Source organism: Manis javanica, chromosome 1 (assembly GCF_040802235.1).
Source record: "Manis javanica isolate MJ-LG chromosome 1, MJ_LKY, whole genome shotgun sequence".
Taxonomy (NCBI): Eukaryota; Metazoa; Chordata; class Mammalia; order Pholidota; family Manidae; genus Manis; species Manis javanica.
The window spans coordinates 113,527,223-113,543,954 of record NC_133156.1 but is presented as its reverse complement, the minus strand read 5'-3'; the positions used below and the strand labels follow the sequence as shown (position 1 = coordinate 113,543,954).

The window sequence follows — 16,732 nt, the reverse complement described above, 5'->3', positions numbered from 1 at the left end:
CTTACTCATAGAGGCTAGTAGTTTTTAGCAAACAAGAACATGGCGTTCTGCAACATAGAGCCCATTTTACCTTACTTGAGTTACCTATACAAATCAATGACTGAACATAATTATCATCCAAGTTGTTTCTTGAAAACAACTTGAAATCGTTTTCCCCACTGTGGAGCCTTTGCTTAGTCAGTCCAAACGATTGGCCTTCTCACCACCTCAGCAGTCAGATTATCTTCCAAAGCTTCACTGCCTGGTCTTTTCCATCTCTTGATATTCCAGTCAGACACAAAATTCTTTCTTTACTCTGAATTTTGCTCGTCCTTTCCTTCTACTACTCAGGCTGCCTTGTCCTACAGGTATCTGCAGGTATCCTACCTCCCCTAGTTAAATGCAAATTCTGCCCCTGTTTGGGAATGTAACATCTCAGGCAGAAACACATAATACATACTGAATGAAAGCAGTGATGTAAGACCCAGTGCTCTAACTTAATGAAGAGATTATATGGCTCTGAAGTCCAGAGTGCACTTACAGCACCAGATTTCCTATAGGAGCTTTGGAGTAGTGCTGGGTGTCACTCAGTTCACACTGCTGTCTCTTGCTGATGAAAAACAATGTTGTCTTTTCTGGGTTCCAGATTTAGGGAGTCAGAAAACAAATTCTTGTATGCCAATCTTAAAACTCACAAAGCTGCTATTGATAGAATACAGAAAACTTTTATTAGTGAATAAAGGCTGTCAGTACATTCAAGTTTTCATCCATGAAATTTGCTAACATACCTTAGAGTTCCAGACAACTAAATTCCATCTATTGTCTTATTTTCTCTCTCATAGCTTTTTAGGCGAATTGGTTTGGTTTTTTTGTTGTTGTTGTTATCATTAATCTACAATTACATGAAGAACATTATGTTTACTAGGCTCCCCCCACAAACCCCATTACAGTCATTGTCCATCAGCATAGCAAGATGTTGTAGAATCACTACTTGTCTTCTCTGTGTTGCACAGTCCTCCCCTTTCCCCGACCTCCCACATTATACATGCTGATCATAATACCCCCTTTCTTCTTCCCCGCCCTGATCCTTCCCTACCCTCCCATTCTCCCCAGTCCCTTTCCCTTTGGTAACTGTTAGTCCATTCTTGGGTTCTGTGATTCTGCTGCTGTTTTGTTCCTTCAGTTTTTCTGTGTTCTTACACTCCACAGATGAGTGAAATCATTTGGTATCTGTCTTTCTCCGCTTGGCTTATTTCACTGAGCATAATACCCTCTAGCTCCATCCATGTTGTTGCAAATGGTAGGATTTGTTTTCTTCTAATGGCTGAATAATATTCCATTGTGTATATGTACCATATCTTCTTTATTCATTCGTCTACTGATGGACACTTAAGTTGCTTCCATATCTTGGCTATTGTAAATAGTGTGGCGATAAACATAAGGGTGCATCTGTCTTTTTTAAGCTGGAGTGCTGCATTCTTAGGGTAAATTCCTAGAAGTGGAATTCCTGGGTCAAATGGTAAGCCTATTTTGAGCATTTTGAGGAACCTCCATACTGCTTTCCACAATGGTTGAACTAATTTACATTCCCACCAGCAGTGTAGGAGGGTTCCCCTTTCTCCACAACCTCGCCAACATTTGTTCTTGTTTGTCTTTTGGATGGTGACGATCCTTACTGGTGTGAGATGATATCTCATTTAGTTTTAATTTGCATTTCTCTGATAACTAGCGATGTGGAGCATGTTTTCATGTGTCTGTTGGCTATCTGAATTTCTTCTTTGGAGAACTGTCTGTTCAGCTCCTCTGCCCATTTTTTAATTGGATTATTTGTTTTTTGTTTGTTGAGGCACGTGAGATCTTTATATATTTGGGATGTTAATCCTTTATCGGATCTGTCATTTACGAATATATTCTCCCATACTGTAGGGTACCTTTTTGTTCTATTGATGGTGTCCTTTGCTGTTCAGAAGCTTTTCAGCTTGATGTAGTCCCACTTGTTCATTTTTGCTTTTGTTTTCCTTGCCTGGGGAGATATGTTCATGAAGAAGTCGCTAATGTTTATGTCCAAGAGATTTTTGCCTATGTTTTTTCCTAAGAGTTTTATGGTTTCATGACTTACATTCAGGTCTTTGATCCATTTCGAATTTACTTCTGTGAATGGGGTTAGACAGTGACCCAGTTTCATTCTCTTACATGCAGCTGTCCAGTTTTGCCAGCACCACAGCACCATCTGTTGAAGAGACTGTCATTTCCCCATTGTATGTCCATGGCTCCTTTATCATATAATAATTGACCATATATGTTTGGGTTAATGTCTGGAGTCTCTAATCTGTTCCACTGGTCTGTGGCTCTGTTTTTGTGCCAGTACCAAATTGTCTTGACTACTGTGGCTTTGTAGTAGAGCTTGAAATTGGGGAGTGAGATCCCCCCCACTTTCTTCTTCCTTCTCAGGATTGCTTTCGCTATTCGGGGTCTTTGGTGTTTCCATATAAATTTTTGAACTATTTGTTCCAGTTCGTTGAAGAATGTTGTTGGTAATTTGATAGGGATTGCATCAAATCTGTATATTGCTTTAGGCAGGATGGCCATTTTGACGATATTAATTCTTCCTAGCCAAGAACATGGGATGAGTTTCCATTTGTTAGTGTCCTCTTTAATTTCTCATAAGAGTGTCTTATAGTTTTCAGGGTATAGGTCTTTCACTTCCTTGGTTAGGTTTATTCCTAGGTATTTTATTCTTTTTGATGCAACTGTGAATGGAATTGTTTTCCTGATTTCTCTTTCTATTAGTTCCTTGTTATTGTAGAGGAAAGCCACAGATTTCTGTGTGTTAATTTTGTATCCTGCAACTTTGCTGTATTCTGATATAAGTTCTAGTAGTTTTAGAGTGGAGACTTTAGGGTTTTTTATGTACAATATCATGTCATCTGCAAATAGTGAGTTTAACTTCTTCTTTACCAATCTGGATTCCTTGTATTTCTTTGTTTTGTCTAATTGCCGTGGTTAGGACCTCCAGTACTATGTTAAATAACAGTGGGGAGAGTGGGCATCCCTGTCTTGTTCCCGATCTCAGAGGAAATGCTTTCAGCCTCTTGCTGTTCAGTATGATGTTAGCTGTGGGTTTATCATATATGGCCTTTATTATGTTGAGGTACTTGACCTCTATACCCATTTTGCTGAGAGTTTTTATCATGAATGGATGTTGAATTTTGTTGAATGCTTTTTCAGCATCTATGGAGATGATCATGTGGTTTTTGTTCTTCTTTTTGTTGATGTGATGGATGATGTTGATGGATTTTCAAATGTTGTACCATCCTTGCATCCCTGGGATGAATCCCACTGGTCATGGTGTATTATCCTTTTGATATATTTTTGAATTCGGTTTGCTAATATTTTATTGAATATTTTTGCATCTACATTCATCAGGGATATTGGTCTGTAATTTTCTTTTTTGGAGGGGTCTTTGCCTGGTTTTGGTAGTAGGGTGATGTTGGCTTTATAGAATGAGTTTGGGAGTATTCCCTCCTCTTCTATTTTTTGGAAAACTTTAAGGAGCCATAGGTATTATGTCTTCTCTGTATGTCTGATAAAATTCTGAGGTAAATCCATCTGGCACGGGGGTTTTGTTCTTGGGTAGTTTTTTGATTACTGTTTCAATTTCTTTGCTCGTAATTAGTTTGTTTAACTTTTGTGTTTCTTCCTTGGTCAATCTTGAAAGGTCGTATTTTTCTAGGAAGTTGTCCATTTCTTCTAAGTTTTCCAGCTTGTTAGCATATAGGTTTTCATAGTAGTCTTGAATAATTCTTTGTATTTCTGTGGAGTCTGTCGTGGTTTTTCCATTCTCGTTTCTGATTCTGTTGATGTGTGTGGATTCTCTTTTTCTCTTAATAAGTTTGGCTGGAGGCTTATCTATTTTGTTTATTTTCTCAAAGAACCAGCTGTTCGTTTCATTGATTTTTTTTCTATTGTTTTATTCTTCTCAATTTTGTTTATTTCTTCTCTGATCTTTATTATGTCCCTCCTTCTGCTGACTTTAGGCCTCATTTGTTCTTCTTTTTCCAGTTTCGATAATTGTGATGTTAGACTATTCATTTGGGATTGTTCTTCCTTCTTTAAATATGCCTGGATTGCTATATACTTTCCTCTTAAGACTGCTTTTGCTGCGTCCCAGAGAAGTTGGGGCTTTGTGTTGTTGTTGTCATTTGTTTCCATATATCCCTTGATCTCTATTTTAATTTGTTCGTTGATCCATTGATTATTTAGGAGCATGTTGTTAAGCCTCCATGTGTTTGTGAGCCTTTTTGTTTTCTTTGCACAATTTATTTCTAATTTTATACCTTTGTGGTCTGAAAAGTTGGTTGGTAGAATTTCAGTCTTTTGGAATTTACTGAGGCTCTTTTTGTGGCCTAGTATGTGGTCTATTCTGGAGAATGTTCCATGTGCACTTGAGAAGAATGTGTATCCTGTTGCTTTTGGATGTAGAGTTCTATAGATGTCTATTAGGTCCATCTCTTCTAGTGTGTTGTTCAGTGTCTCCGTGTCCTTACTTATTTTCTGTCCAGTAGATCTATCCTTTGGGGTGAGTGGCGTGTTGAAGTCTCCTAAAATGAATGCATTGCATTCTATTTCCTCCTTTAGTTCTGTTAATATTTGTTTCATATATGCTGGTGCTCCTGTTTTGGGTGCATATATATTTACAATGGTTATTTCCTCTTGTTTGCCTGAGCCCTTTATCATTATGTAATGTCCTTCTTTATCTCTTCTTACTTTCTTTGTTTTGAAGTCTATTTTGTCTGATACTAGTACTGCAACACCTGCTTTTTTCTCCCTGTTGTTTGCATGAAATATCTTTTTCCATTCTTTAACTTTTAGTCTGTGTATGTCTTTGGGTCTGAGGTGAGTTTCTTGTAAGCAGCATATAGATGGGTGTTGCTTTTTTATCCATTCTGTTACTCTGTGTCTTTTGATTGGTGCATTCAGTCCATTTACATTTAGGGTGACTATTGAATGATATGTACTTATTGCCATTGCAGGTTTTAGATTCATGGTTACCAAAGGTTCAAGGTTAGCTTCTTTAATATCTTACTGTCTAACTTAACTCGCTTGTTGTGCTGTTATAAACACTGTCTGGTGATTCTTTATTTCTCTCCCTTCTTATTCCTCCTCCTCCATTCTTTATATGTTGGTTGTTTTATTCTGTGCTCTTTTGTGTTTCCTTTAACTTCTTTTGTGGGTTGTTGATTTTATTTTTTGCCTTTAGTTAGTATTTGGTTAGTCTGCTTTCTTGGCTCTGATTTTATTTTCTCTGGTGATATCTATTTAGTCTTAGGAGTGCTCCCATCTAGAGCAGTCCCTCCAAAATACTCTGTAGAGGTGGTTTGTGGGAGGCAAATTCCCTCAACTTTTGCTTGTCTGGGAATTGTTTAATCCCTCCTTCATATTTAAATGATAATCATGCTGGATACAGTATTTTTTGTTCAAGACCCTTCTGTTTCATTGCATTAAATATATCATGCCGTTCTCTTCTGGCCTGTAAGGTTTCTGTTGAGAAGTCTGATGATGGCCTGATGGGTTTTCCTTTGTAGGTAACCTTGTTCCTCTCTCTAGCTGCCTTTAAAACTCTGTCCTTGTCCTTGATCTTTGCCATTTTAATTATTATGTGTCTTGGTATTGTCCTCCTTTGGTCCCTTCTGTTGGGAGTTCTGTGTACTTCCATGGTCTGATCGATTATTTCCTCCCTCAGTTTTCAGCAATTGTTTCTTCAGAGACACTTTCTATCCCTTTTTCTCTCTCTTCTTCTGGTACCCCTATAATGCGGATATTGTTCCTTTGGGATTGGTCACTCAGTTCTCTTAATATTGTTTCATTCCTTGAGATCCTTTTACCTCTCTCTGCATCAGCTTCTATGCATTCCTGTTCTCTGGTTTCTATTCCATCAATGGCCTCTTGCATCTTATCCATTCTGCTTATAAATCCTTCCAGAGATTGTTTCATTTCTGTAATCTCCCTCCAGACGTCATCCCTTAGCTCTTGCATATTTCTCTGCAGCTCCATCAACATGTTTATGACCTTTATTTTGAATTATTTTTCAGGAAGATTGGTTAGGTCTATCTCCTTCTCAGGGGTTGACTCTGTGATTTTGGTCTGTATCAAATTCTTCTGCTTTTTCATGGTGATAGAGATAGTTGTGCGGAGCTGGTGCATGTGTCTGCTGGGAGAATGTCCCTTCTTGCTGGTTTGTGGCCTTCCTCTCCTGGGAGAACAGCAACCTCTAGCGACTTGTGCTGTGCAGCCACGTGCAGCCGGGGCCTCTGATTCTTGCCCAGCTGCTATAGAGTTTATCTCCGCAGTTGCTGTGGGCGTGTGGCCTGCCTCAGGCTGCTACTCCAATATGGCGGAGCTGCGTTGGAGGGGAAATGGCCGGGAGGCTGTTTATCTCCATGATGGGCCTCCAAGCTATGCTGCCGCCCAGGGGTTTAGGGCGCCTGGAGTTCGCCAGGATTCCCAGCTGCTGGGCTAAGTGTCCCGGGACACTTCCATCCAGCTGTGGGGTCACAGTCCCTTTAAGACTTTCAAAAAGCACTTGCTTTTCTTTGTCCCAAGGGTGCCGGCTGCGGGGACCCACTCACAGGTCTTGCTGCCCTGTTTCCCTAGTATCCAGCACCCCATGCATGCACTGTGTCTGCGCTCTGGTGTGGATGGCTAGGGCTGGGTGTTTAGCAGTCCTGGGCTCCCTCTCCCTCCCTGCTCCAACTCCTCTCCTCCCACCGGGAGCTGGGGTGAGGGGCCTCAGGTCCTGCCGGGCCGGGGCTTGTATCTTACCCCTTTCACCAGGTGCTGGGTTCTCGCATGTGTGGATGTGTTCTGGATGATGTCCTGTGTCTTCTCGTCTCTCTTTTAGGAAGAGTTGTCTTTGTTGTGTTTTCAAAAATATATATGGTTTTGGGAGGAAAAATTTCCACTGCTCTACTCATGCCGCCATCTTGGCTCCACCTGTGGTTTGGTTTTTATTAAAGTTTTAGTATCTTTTTATACTCCTGAGAACTCAAGTAACTTTTTTCTCCTTTAAATGGTTTCATTTTTCCTTCTTCAGAAAACTCCAGTCAAGTGTGTCATTTCCCTATTGACATTCTTGCTCTGTTTCTTAATTTTGTTGCTTTCTGGACTTCAGTGAACTTTACTTTTATATTAACATCCCAGTGTGTGTCTATAATACTAAAAAATAGCTGCAAAGTATTCTGTATGTCATATTGTAATAAAAGCCCTAATTTCACTAATAGTCCTTATATCCAAACTCTGCCAGTTGGCCAAATCAAATGGTGGTTTGTTTTTCCTTTATTATTTCATATGTTTCATATTTTAAGACATGCATGAGTGCCTTTGGCCAGATTTATCCTTCAACCCACAACTGTTGTGCTTCCTTGCAGGCTTCATAGATAATGGAAAATAAGCATTTTTCTGAATACTTTAAATCTTAATCTTACTCTTACTCTCTGGTCTCTCCTCCTATGCTCTTTCTATCTTTAAATTATTGTAGTTAATTTAAAGAATGTGAGTCTCATCTCCCTCCATTAACTTCAAATACTTTTTAAGAGCCAACGAACATGGAATATTTTGTAGATACTTGCAAATCATTGCATTTAACTGGGAAGTAGAGCTGGCTGGAGGAAACATGACTGGAGAGGAAGGTTGGTTCAGATTATGAAGGACCCTGGTGTGCCATGCCACAGACACTGTATTCTGTCCTGCACGTGAAGTAGAGGCCAGTTATATCACTTTAGCAGGGCAGAGAATATTCTTCTTGTAGGAGGAATGATGAAGATAAATGTGGAGACAGATCAGTTACAATGTTACTACAATAGTCTGTTTCTCATTCCCAAAAAAAAACAATGTGTTTGACAATGACTTGGGAAAAAGCAATGCTTACTTTGTGTGGTGCAGTCAGTGTCCTATTCTATTCTGATTTCATTGAAAAATGCTAGCTTGGACAACCAAAGTTAATTTCAAAACCTGCTAATTGTACACGACCTGCAACTTGAAAGTCATTCACTTTGATGAGTGATAACAACAGTCTAAACTTAGGTAATATCGTTGGATGGAGTGAAGATGCAACTAGGAATAATTAGGAAAATGGAAACAAAGACACTGGATGATTTATTGGATTGAGGCACATGACTGAAGCTTTCTTGTTGAGAAAGTGAATAGATGATGGTGCTTCAAGTTGAGATGTTGACAGTAAAAAGGAGCAGTCTTGGGGTAAAAAAATAAGGTCTGTTTTGAATATACTACATTGGTGATTTCTGTGGGAAAACTATATATAGTTAAGGAAAGATGTTCAGAGTGGAGAGAGAGTTTGGGAATCAGCATGTGTGTGACAGTTAAAACAATGGGAGACACTGAAAGAATTGAGAGTTTGGGTATCATGAGAATAGAGTGAGCTGTGGATAAAACCAGCATTGAAATGAGAGGCCAGGAAGAGGATATAGTGATTAAGAATGAATAATCAGAAGGTTGACTAGGGAGTAAAATAATAACTTGAAGAGAAAGCAGTCAACTGTATCACATGCTGCAGGCATAGCAGATAAAATCTGAAGTAATCAACTAGGAGGCCATGGGCAACTGTTGTACTTTTCAGTGGAGTAGTAGGGTCTGAAGAATGATTGCAGTAAGTTGAGTAAAACCTGAGAAGTTTTAATATATTACAGACAAATTTTAATCAAAGATCAACTTGAAATTGAAAGAAAGAGAGATGGCACGTATGTAGGCTGGGTTTCAATTAAGCCAAGCATATCTTATTTAGCATTGTATCCAAAGTACAGAGGACATAGTAGGGATGTTGACTATACCACAAATGCCATAGAGATAGAACAAACATAAAAGCATATTAGGAAATTTAGAGTAGAGATACATGAGGACTGGTGTCTGAAATGGGGAAGGCATCCAGAGCTAAAACAGTTCTGAGATCTGTCACTCTTCACACTTCTCTCAAAGCACTATGGACCACATATCCCATTCTTCCATACATTAATGTTTCACCATTGTGGTGTGTGTGTGTGTGTCTGTACATAGTTGTGTGGTAAGAATTAACCAACCTGACAGGAAACTTTGGGTCAGTGCTTAGGAGTTTAAATTTGATACAAATGCAGTAATCACTAGATATTTAAGCAATAGGTTATGTAAGGACCTAAGTTCTCATTGGTGTATGTCATCTATTTCATTTTCCTGTATTGGGCTATTTCAGGAGAATTAACGTATGGTGAAGAAAAGACAGTGGCATGCATTAATTTTTGAGACTGCTTACACCTTTGGTTATCTCTTTTGAAGTAATTAATAATTTCTTGTGAAGTCATTTTTATGAAGTAAAATTAATTCATCACCTATTTTACAATGAATATTAACATGGAAGTTTAAAAATTAAATCTTGGAAAGTTTTTATAGCCCAAGTAAGTTTATTTGAGGAAATGAATTATCATCTAAAAATGTAATCATTTCTTTCTAAAAGACTTAGTAATAACTGTCCTTTAATGTTATATTTTCACTTCTATTGCTTAGCTGAACTTAGCACACTTACATTCTTACGTGAAGTACCAGCACAAGTGTTACACAGTCAGACTGAATAGAAAACCAGTGATGGGGGAAAACAGTGCAGCACTGATTACAACAGAGTAATAATTGGAGGTGAGGCAGCAGAGCAGTAGCAGAGAGTGAAATGACGTCCAAGAGCATCACTGATCAGAAGATAAGTAAGCGCCTGAAGTAAGATGAAGTTAAGTATGCCAGAACCTAAGGAACATGAACTTGATATGTTCTTTCACAGTGGGCTTTGTGCAACAACCGCTGTGGGAGGTGTTTGCAAGGCCGGAGACACTAGGGTGCTTCCTGCAACTCAGGCAGTGCTTTATGTGGGAATAAAAATGTTAAAAAGGAACGAAGGGGCAAATCAGGGCATGACATAGAATAATTGTTTAGTAGTGTGAGTTTTTCTGTGTTTAGTAACGTGAACATATTATTAACTACAACTGAGAAATAAGCGCCTTTGCTATTGATTAGATTGGGCTATATTTTAGGTTTTAAGTAACATTTCTAAACTGTTTTAAGTGTTTTTTTTGCATGTTTTATGTTCTTAAATGTTTTATGTTTCTTTTTTGTGTCTTAGCTATGAAGATGGCCAAGTGGGAGATGCAAATATTAATACACAAGAAGGAGGCATTCACAAAGAGATCCTTCGTGTAATTGGTAATCAAACTGCTACTGGTTAAAGGGCCACCATTTAATTAACTTGATTTGAAAGGCTTCCTCTGGTTCAAAGCTGGATTTTGAACTGAAGAAGATGATGAAATAACTTATTGTTATTATAAGCAAAATTAACCCTTTGAATACTGATTTTTTCTTAGTATTTCTAAGTATCTCATTAAATACCTAAAATGGTATAAAATTTAGCAATTATAGGGTTATGGAATCTAGTAATAAAATTACAACAGCACTTAAACTGAAGTTTGGGTTGCTTACACAATAAACAGATTGAAAAAACAGTTTTGTGCTGATATTTTTATATTAAACTCTTTAATTGGAAATTTGGTATTATATACTGACATTTTAGGTTACCAAAATAGAACTGAAAACATTTTATAATGATGTCTAAATCTATAAGATACTTTGCAATAAGTATAATGTTTGCACAATCTGATGTGCTATATGATTAGTGGTATGAACAATTCAAATGTTTTGGAAAGGGATGTTTCCTATTCTCCTGTTATTTTTCCTTATACAGACAAATTAGGTCTTAGATGCTGTGCTTCACCCAAGAGTATGTAATATACCTATCTGTAGATTCATGCCTCAAAATATGTGGTTGTGCATATATGTGTGCAGATACACATATATATGTATTTTGGTAACAGAGATGGCACAACTCACAATTCTATTCTCATTCAATGAAAAGAAAATAGTATTCAGTAAGAAGTAAACCTGGACATAAACCAGGACATGAGCCAAATTTACCACCATCCATTCACTGAAAATACGTATGATTTTTCTATTTGTTTAAAGAATTTTCCCTTCAATTAAAATTCAACTCTTCTATAATGTTATCTTAAAGTCATAATTTGGGGAGCATAGGTGCCTCTGGTGGACTAAATCTATATTCAAATGATCATTTGTTTAAAAGAAAGGCCTCAGGATTTAAACCAACAGTATGTATTTTTTATTTCCTACTATGGAACATTTTTTAAAATTTATTTATAGCACACCAGCATTTTTATATTTTTTTCATCTAATACCTCTGCTTATTTTTTTTCATATTGAGAAAGAAGATGAACTTTGAAGTTTCTTTTATATTAAAAGAACCCAAATAAGTTTATAGAGAACAGTAACACCAGCTCTCAGCATTCTCCTTTCAATAGTCATGTGCTCATCAAAATCGTTTATATTTCTTTGAATCCTGCAGTTCTTCTTAGTCATTACTGGTTTCAATTGACAGTGTTTATTTTTCTACATGATGTCTTTGGAATAAGGCCATTACTGAGAGCAGTTTAATTAGTGAGTCTGCTACTCAATTCAAACCCTGAATCAAGGCTCATATCTGATTCTAATTTATTTAGAAAAAAATTAAAATGTATAATCATTTACAAGTATAATGTTAGAACTTCTGTGTTTAATTCCTTTGGCATAAACGTGATAAAAAAGGTCATACACATTGTTAAGGGTTGCTATTTAGGGACTATTTACTAATCATTTGTTTTCTTACATTGTAAAGAATTGACATGCCACTTATTCTGCAAAAATAGATGAGTAGTTGGAATATTAATCATTGTGATAGGATCCACTTAAAACATTGATCTGTTTTGACTCGTTCCTCTGAACTCAGAGCCAGGCTGAAGGATAATACTGGCGTTGTAGGGCCCAGATACAGTACCTTATTTAGTGTTCTGTGACCAGATAATTTAAAGGCTTTACATGGGACAAAAGAACTACTTCACTTCTTTCTGCCAAGACTCCCCAAGTCTCCCAAATCCCTTTGATTGTGTTTTAAAAACATTTCTAAATAACAAAATCATTTCCTCAAATTCTGTGGGACTTTCTATATATGACATAAATATCAAGATATAATAGCAAGATTTGGAAATTGAGGTGTTAGAACCTCATCTGTGTGGCCATTCTGACCACTGAGGCACATCCAAAGAATCGCTGAAGTGCCTCCAACCAGAATTTAAAAACCACTGACCTACCCATAGATTCTTCTTAACAGATGAGTGATCTGTGGCAATGTAGTGTTAGAATCTGAACTGGAAGGGTAACTTGAAGGACTCAAGGGAGACCATCTAAGGAAGGAAAAACTGGCATAATATAAACTCCTACTGCTGGCTTATGAATAAAAAAAGTACATTCACCTCTCAGAGCAAGGAAAGTAATTGTTATTTGCTTACTAAATATTATAGTAGACATCCTTTATGATAATAAAATGAGATGTCTTCTAATGTTAGTCAACTGAATGCGATTACAATGCAGAATGACAGATTTTAAGTTTCTTTCAAAGAAATTGTCAGAACCTTTGTGAGCAAAAGTAGAGCCAATCTTTTAATTGAACTTTCATTATAAGTATATTATAGGATACTGATGCTTACCTTTATTTGCAAAGAATCTAATTTCAATACACACCACTAATAAATGAATGTCATGCTTCCCAAATCTAAGCAGGTCCTTCACATGTAGAAGTTTAAATATTACTTTCACGCCTTGATTCAGTCACCCCATTAAGATATTATCCATTGACTTATTTGATGATGCCAAATGTGATGTTGTATTGTGTTAATTTAGTCATTTGAAGTCTGTTCACTGATGCTTTGTTGTAATAGTTATTTAATTGTGTAGCCATTACTACTTAATAGTAACTCACCTAGCAAAGGCAATCATTTATTTTCATTCTTGAAGTAGGGGAAGAACCTTAATTTACTAGTTCTACTTTTTCCTGTAGTACTGATTTTGTAAACAGTTCACTATGAATAATTTGTTCTCTTTCATTATCCACTGTATTAAAAAAGAAGAACGTGATTAAACATTCGAGAAGAGAAAAAAGTAATACTGCACGTAGATTATCTAGTGCTATAGAATACTATGGCAAAGTACTTGTGGTGGCTCAGAGGGCATTTTTATTGCTCAGCAAATCTCAGTCAAAATGTTGGATCTGAAGGTGGTTTTTAAATTTAAAATTTAAAAAGAAGAATGCCACATCCTAAATTTATCAAATACTATGTGATACAAGAAACCAACACAAACTATTGTCAATGCTCTGAACATTTCTCGTTGCAAAAATTTTTTAAGGGTTTTTAAATCTCTCAGTTGTTCTCCCCTTTGCTAAAAGAAAGGAAACTAATCTCCAAGTCTATGAATCTTCAATGTCTTTGAAAGAATGTTAGCAGTACTTTATACCATAATACCGTAATTTGCCTTAGGGTGTGGGGTGTCAGATAAGGAAAAACTCATTATCCTCATTAAAGTCTGGATGACTTCATCAGATAGTAATTTAATATATCACGAAGGGCCATTCAACCTTGGACCTCTGCCATATAAATATATGGATTACTTGGTGGAACTTGAAGCACACTTAAAGTATTATGATGTTATTATATTGTCCTGAATTCATCATTATAGTACTACCTCAAGACAAATGATAGATTGTTTGTTAAGGTAAATTGAATTTCCAGTATAAAGAACAAATAAAATTTTACAAATAAAAGTCATCAAATGATTAAACAGTCAAGACCAACACTGGACATAGATATTGCCAGTTACCTCTTGACAATATAGTGATATGGACATTTCAGTCACTGGTGATGGAGAACACAGCACCAAGTAAGTTGTGTGAAGGGGTTTGAAATTGCAAATTCAAATATAATTAGTTCCCTTAAAATTGGTTGTCTGTATGGGCCAAGTTTATGTCCATTCACCTGAAGCCACAAACAGTTGCCCACCCTAATCAATTAAAAGGTGAAAATACCCAACTGCTATGCTAGAATGGCAGGTTGATTATTCAAGCATTTTGGCATTGAATGCCTACTAAATTTTTGTCAGATTATATATAAATCTGATGTATATTATTACCCAGTAAATTGTCTTGGGGATTTTGTATACACCATGATGTATTCTTAGGGTAAGGTTTTTGTAGGTCAAAAGAATTTCAAGTAGTTTTTAGACAAAACATATCCATGAGTGTGAAAAAGCTGTGTTGAAGAATAGATTACATAACACATTTACCAGAAAGTCAGTAAAAAATAGTGCTTATTTACATAGACAACATAATTTAATGTTCTAAAAATACTTTCTTCAATCTGCCCAATATTTAATGTATCATCTGAGATTTTAAAAATGCAGCTACTCCTTTATGTAAACATTAAGATATGCCTATGTTTCTTTAACTAGCCTTCTTTACAGTAAATTTCTTGATTTTTGTGCACAAAATAGTATTGCAACCTGCTATTTAGCCTTTGGTGCCTTAGAGTTATTATAAATATTTAACAATATGTACATAATGTAAATATTGCCAAGAGATCACTAAGGCCAAATATTTTCTCTATTCACTTTTTATTGCACTTGCTTTCTACTGCTACTTAAGCCTCTTTTATCCAGCTTTGTAATAGTTCTAACATTGTAGCCAATGTAAATGTTTACTTTCAATAAATCTGAATTTGTTCAACAAGTACCGTATATGTGGGCAGTATTTTGAAATCTCTGTTAGGCCTTAGTTACTAATCATGATGAGTCTTGCTTTTGGGGTCTGGATACTTGAAATCTATCTATGTTCTCTACCTCTAAAAATGGTGTTGCCCTTTTCATTTATAAAATGCTTTTAAAATAAGAGGGAATGAAAGAAAAAAATACCTTGTTGCCAGTATTCCCAAAATAATTGTGGTAGATCTAATTGGTTATGTGATGAGCCTTTAAATTTCAAATTCTGTCCAGAAACACAGGATTGAAACAAAAGGTTTCTCTACATTTTGTATGTAGCCTCTATTTATAAACACTTGGGCATAATGTTAAAAGAAGCATTTCAGATGAACTGTCCTGAGTTTTCTAAGTGTTTCTGACTTGATTTATTAATTGCAAAGTGATTTTTAAAGTACCACTTTTTATATACATCTTATTAACTGAATAAGACATTAGTCCATAAATAAATATGGTCTCTAAACACATTAGTAGGAAATATTTTAGAGGAGCTAAGTTTATATTCTCATAACAAAATAATTTTTACTCATGTTACATTTACAGCTGAGACACACTAGATAGGAAACTTCTGTTCATTAGGCTGGTTTTCAGTTACTGTAGAAATACTCGTTAAGCATCTAGTATGTGTCTAGACAGTCCATATAAGGAGTAGAGAGTGTCTGATTTTGTGTTGGACTTAAGGAGACTTCAAGCTATTTGGGAAAAGAAAACATGTATGTTGGAAATAATTCATGAATGGCACAAGGCCAGTGGTGCTGAATGGGAAAGGCCAAAAATGCAAGCAGCTTTTGAAAAGAAACAGATCATCTACAACAGTGGGAGTCTCCCGTGGTGTTAGCAAGACCTTTGACAGCCAATAGACCTTCCCGCAACCTGAGAACAAGTTCTTTAAAACAAAGATGATGGGAACGGCATATCAAGGAAAGTAGGCTTACAGATGCAAGGATCTTGAGTAATCCTACGAAAGTATGTAAATACTCTGCAGTCATTGAAATACTGCAATCCAGATGACATTTTGAATCCTGAAATTTACACTATTAAGTGTATTACTAATTTCGATTTACTTACTGTGTGATCACAAGTTGCCCAGGTGGGTGAGTTGGGATAGGAAAGCGCTTGAAAGACCAAAGGAAAGAAAGACGTGGAGACACCGGGCATCATGAGGCTGTACTGGGATTTAGGCACAGGGACTGCAGGGGAAGCTGGCTGGATGGCATTGGGCACTGCTGTCATGGACAGGGAGGGAACTGCTTATAGGAGGAGAGGGAAAAGGAGACGACGGGCTTTGCTAGAAGGGACCATTCTTGTGTGGCCAGTGCCCCAGGGAATAAAGTGTTTGCCTCCCAATAAGGTGTTTCCACAGATAAGGCCAGCCTGGACTTGGCCAGCCCCGTGCCATCAACATACCCTAAGCATACCCATTCTGCCTGAAGGAAGGCGCCAGGTGGGCACTTGATTATTCTGGACAAAAGGTTTTATATATATATATATATATATATATATATATATATATATATATATATATATAGGCAGCAGTACTCGTCCCACTGCTACTCGCCAGACACTTTCTGTAATCTTTACAACAAAGTCAGTGATTTGCCTGTGTTTCTGCTTTTGCTTTATTGTAGATCATACATATATCAGGGAGCACTTAATTTTTTGAATTTGTAGTTTTTGAATTCTCAGCAAAATTTCTGATGCTATCTTCATGACTTGATGGCACAATCTTCCTAATTTCTGGAGCTGTCTTTCCCTCTGACACATACCTGCATTCTTCCTCATAGGAATGTAGGTGTCAAGAGTGTAGTTCTCCGTCCTGGGTTAACTTAAAAGTTACACAGGCTGCTCTTCTGGAAAGCCAGTTTTGAGAATCCCTGAGAATTGGTTGAGTATTGAGTTGTTTTCTGTTCCCGATTTCCAGGTCCCTCTTTTAAATTTTTTCAAGTAGAAGCAATGTGTATCTTCTAAGAAGATTCACATTTTCAGATACCAAATAAATATAGGGTTTAAAAGTCATGTATTCTTGTTTCAG

General features: G+C 36.8%; 1 protein-coding gene across 2 annotated transcripts in view; it reads left to right on the top strand.

Moving 5' to 3' along the window:
- The window catches only part of PARP8 (poly(ADP-ribose) polymerase family member 8), a 171,932-nt gene extending 155,750 nt beyond the window's left edge, over positions 1-16,182 (top strand). Inside the window, exon 26 of one of the 2 annotated variants that reach the window (XR_012131237.1) lies at positions 10,136-10,183. Coding sequence is in view for 1 of the 2 variants with exons in the window: in XM_037022087.2 (XP_036877982.2) it covers positions 10,136-10,238 (103 nt within the window). In the remaining variant the exon portion in view is untranslated. Of the gene's footprint in view, positions 1-10,135 lie in introns of both variants that reach the window. The other variant, XM_037022087.2, reaches the window with a different exon arrangement.
- The last annotated feature ends 550 nt before the right edge of the window (positions 16,183-16,732 follow it).